The following is a 4,338-nucleotide window of genomic DNA, read 5'->3' as shown; positions in this document are numbered from 1 at the left end:
GTATTCCCAATATTTTCCAGCATATCTAAAATCACTAATAATTCATCTTGTTATAATGGGATTATACACAGTTATAATAGGATTATACACTGCAATACAACACACATAGTCTCTCTCTCTCTCTCTCTCACACACACACACACACACACACACACACACACACACACACACACACACACACACCTTAGAGTTCAATGAACAAACCCACCTCATTCTAAAATATATATTTAGCAACATGAGAATGCTCATGCTATAAAGGCAAAGTCCTTCAGGATTTTGAGTGCTGCTTTATGTATTTCCTTGTTTCTCAGAGTATAAATAATGGGATTCAGAAGAGGTGTCACCACAACATAAAAGACTGCAATTTGCTTATCACGATCTTGACCTGTGTCTGAATGGGGGATGATGTACATAGAGATAACGGTACCGTAGAACAAGGTAACCACCATAAGGTGGGAGCCACATGTGAAGAAAACTTTACGCCATCCAGTAGTTGACCTCATGTCCAATACAGAATATAGAATTAAACCATAGGAAGACAGGATGACTAAAAGGGGAACCAGAACAATGAATGCCGATAAACCAAAAACAACGGCTTTAGTTATAGTGGTGTCATCACATGCAAGTTTTAACACAACAGGCAGCTCGCAAATGAAATGGTTAATGTGATTGGGGCCACAGAATGGATGATGAAAGATGAAAGCAACATATACAACTGAGAAGAGACAGCCTATGGTCCAACAGGATGTGGCAAGCAGTCGCTGGTGCATCCTGTCCATGGAAGAGGCATATATCAGTGGATGGCAGATGGCAATGTAGCGGTCATAAGCCATAACTCCCAGCAACAAACATTCTGTACTACCCATGGTCAGAGCAATATAACTCTGCGTCACACATCGTGCTAAGGAAATGACTCCATTTCCAGTCAAAAGTTGACTTAACATTTGGGGAAAAGTGCTAGTAATGTAGCCAATTTCCATGCCCGCGAGGTTGCTGAGAAAAAAGTACATGGGAGTGTGGAGTCGGAAATCAACCTGCACCAGGATGATGATCAGCAGGTTCCCCAAAATTGTAAGCAAATAGATGATGAGGATGACCCCAAAGAGAAAAAGCTGTGTTCTTCGGTGGCTGGTGAGTCCCAATAAGATGAACTCCTTGATGGAGGTGAAGTTCTCACTCACCACCTTGGCATCTTGCCTGAAATGAAAGGAAATTAGTGACAGATATTGAAATTTCCTGGAAACAAGACAGAAAGAGAGAGTGAAAGAGAAGGAGGGAGGGATGGAGGGAGGGAGGGAGGGAGGGAAGGGGGAGGAGGGACGGAGGGAGGGAGGGACGGAGGGACGGAGGGAGAGAGAAAGAAAGAAAGAAAGAAAGAAAGAAAGAAAGAAAGAAAGAAAAAGTTTCAGAGTACATCCTCAAGAAAGTCATAATCATTACAAACTAATCACTACAAGATGTCATCTGAGACTCTCTCTTTTAGATTTTTTTAATATGTTGTTACTTGCAAATATTAAAAACAGCATATTGAATATTTTCTATTTTTTAGTTTTTAAAATTAGTTAGAAGACCATGGACACCACTAGGCATATGATTCAAGAATTTTGAGCTACAATTTTTACACATTTATAGCTTTCTGGAAAAGTGTTGCATTTTTTTATTGAGGGATTGTTCCAATGATTGGAACAAATGGTAATATTCATCAATGGTCTGATAATTCAGTGAATGTTGAATTAAATGCCGTCACCTTGCAGTTATAAATGCAATTCAAATGTATTATTCCAAATTCAGTCCATCCTTTTGTAATAGTTTGGACTGAAATGATATAATTGTTAAATTAACTTTAAACTGATGATTGTATGTTAAAGACATTTGAGTTCTTTTTTACCCAAACTCTAAAATCTGGATTTTATACAAATATCAGGGACTTTTTGGCATGGACAATGGCCCAAAGAAACACCAGTGTTGAAAGAGGGACTTAATATCTGATCTCTACTAATGGATCATTGATTTGGGGTTTTCTTTTTAAGCCTTTCAACTTTTTTTCAGGATATGGCAAGATTTTCAAGCAACATGATCAAATTTTGGGAAGTTGATCTATGTACAATTTATTTGCCTTATCTTTCTGATATGAATATTGATATTATACTAGGTGATTAAAATTGTTTCATAAAAGTGTTTTGCTGTTAATTTGTTGAATTAAAATGTTCTAAGAAGCCAACTGACCAATACACAGAATGGTACTTTGATATGGTATTTTTTAAGAAGAGATTGGACAACCATTTGTCTGAAATGGTATAGGTCTTCCTGTTTGAGCAGGGTTTGGACTAGAAGACCACCAAGGTCCCTTTCAACTCTGTTATTCTGATAGGATTCCATAAGATGATTTAGATTCCTTTGACCTGTGGTGGTGATGCTGCTTCCCATGGTTAAAGCAAACACCTAGCATATTTCTGAAAGGACTTCATCCTCAGGTTCCCTACTGTTCACTTACTGTCACTGTCCAAGCATGAGAAATGGTGGGAAAGTGAAGAATAAAGTTTTGATGGTTTGTCTCAGAAGAGATATCTCAATCCAGCTGCTGAAAGATGTGGGGAATGATGCTTCAAAGAAAGCACCCCTTCAAGTGCTCACTCTACATGAGTCTGAGAAATTGCTCTTAACAATAGTCAAGTATCTATGACTTTAAGAAATACAATCCTTAAAAATCCATGTTCTGGGGGTTGGGAGGAAGTGGCTTGCATATCTAAGTGTGTGGTAGAACCTACACAGTGGTGCTGTCCTTGTTCTTCTTGGATTTTGATCATTCAGTTGTGGATTGTGTTATATTCTATACGTTTTATTTTGTATGATGTTCTTATATTATTTTTCATTGCTGTAAACCACCCAGAGTTATGTATTTGAATAAATAAACAAATGAACAAACAAACAAGCAGGCAAGCAACTCTTCAGGTTTTTGCAAATTATTATTATTATTATTATTATTATTATTATTATTATTATTATTATTATTATTATTACTACTACTACTACTACTACTACTAAAAAAAATTGGAAGGGACCTTGGAGGTAATCTAGTACAACCCCCTGCTCAAGCAGGAAACCCTATACCATTTCGGACAAATGGTTGTCCAGTCTCTTCTTAAAAACTTCCAGTGTTGGAGCATTCACCACTTCTGGAGGCAGGTTTTTCCACTGGTTAATTGTTCTAACTGTCAGAAAATTTCTCCTTAGTTCTAAGTTGCTTCTCTCCTTGATTAGTTTCCATCCGTTGCTTCTTGTCCTGCTTTCAGGTGCTTTGGAGAATAGCTTGACTCCCTCTTCTTTGGGGCAACCCCTGAGATATTGGAACACTGCTATCATGTCCCCCCTCGTCCTTCTCTTCATTAAACTAGACATACCCAATTCCAGCAACCGTTCCTTATATGTTTCAGCCTCCAGGCCCCTCATCATCTTTGTTGCTCTTCTCTGTACTCTTTCTAGAGTCTCAACATCTTACATGGAATAAGGTTGGTTGGTCATCACAGATGGTACTGAAGAGGGCAAAGAGATGGGCATTAATTTGCAACTGTTCTCAACATTCTCCGTGGCACTCACCAAGACAGATGATGTTCTGAATCAGTACTGCACTTAGAAGGGCAGTAAAGCAGAGGCCAAAAACCCAACAACACATGGTTGCTTTGCCTCATTCTCCAAAGTGCCATCCTTTTTGTAGATTAGCTTCTGGAAGTTGCTTTTATCCAATCTTCTTCAAGCAATCGTTAGATGATTGGCAGAGCCTCATTGAGAGAATTTTTTTTTATTTATCTTTATTCTGCTTAACTAATTAATGACATGGAATTATAAATGCTCACAGTACAGCCATTTTGATGATATAATGGGAGATAAAAATTAATCAACACAATAAATCAATTTATTAAAAAAAGGAAAAGGAAGGGGGAAAGGGGAGCCTGGAAAATTATTCTGAAAACAGAAGAACTTCAAAAAATATTGACCAGAGTGCTTGAAATCTTCCTTGACCCTCTGTAAAAAAACAAACAAACAAACAAACAGAAACAACAAATTTGAACTCTGAGAAGTAATGCTTGTTAACAACCCATAGCTGCAAATTGGATTTAGATTTTATTTCCAAGATTATATGAACTCAGTGCCTGAAAAATCCTTAAAATTTGATATCTTTAATTACCTATCCTGCCATTTTTGTGCAAGAGCTAAAGGTGTCGAAGAATTAATAGCTGTTGACTGGAGAAGAATTAGCACTGAGTCAGTATTTCATGATTTATAACAACCTTAACTATAACCTTAGAATAATTCACAGATAGGTTAACTATCTTAGGT

At 37.4% G+C, this 4,338-nt stretch overlaps 1 protein-coding gene across 1 annotated transcript; it reads right to left on the bottom strand.

Annotated features, from left to right (window-relative positions):
- Nucleotides 1–245: 245 nt before the first annotated feature.
- LOC107286597 (olfactory receptor 2J2-like) lies at nucleotides 246–3,704 on the bottom strand. Its single transcript, XM_015814989.1, has 2 exons — nucleotides 3,598–3,704; nucleotides 246–1,197 (listed from the first exon to the last, which is right to left on the bottom strand). Exons 1-2 carry the CDS (start codon nucleotides 3,702–3,704, stop codon nucleotides 246–248), a joined length of 1,059 nt encoding a protein of 352 aa, XP_015670475.1.
- Nucleotides 3,705–4,338: the final 634 nt, after the last annotated feature.

Source organism: Protobothrops mucrosquamatus, unplaced genomic scaffold, assembly GCF_001527695.2.
Source record: "Protobothrops mucrosquamatus isolate PMUCROS unplaced genomic scaffold, P.Mucros_1.0 scaffold303, whole genome shotgun sequence".
In the NCBI taxonomy this organism is placed as follows: domain Eukaryota; kingdom Metazoa; phylum Chordata; class Lepidosauria; order Squamata; family Viperidae; genus Protobothrops; species Protobothrops mucrosquamatus.
The sequence above is the reverse complement of the archived record's forward strand: the minus strand, read 5'-3'. Positions and strand labels throughout refer to the sequence as shown.

Bases quoted from the DNA above. Each gene is read 5' to 3' on its own strand.
- LOC107286597 (XM_015814989.1), bottom strand. From the start codon at position 3,704: ATGGCACTTTGGAGAATGAGGCAAAGCAACCATGTGTTGTTGGGTTTT. The intron at 1,198-3,597 runs GTGAGTGCCACG...CTTTCATTTCAG, and splicing joins TCAGAACATCATCTGTCTTG to GCAAGATGCCAAGGTGGTGA.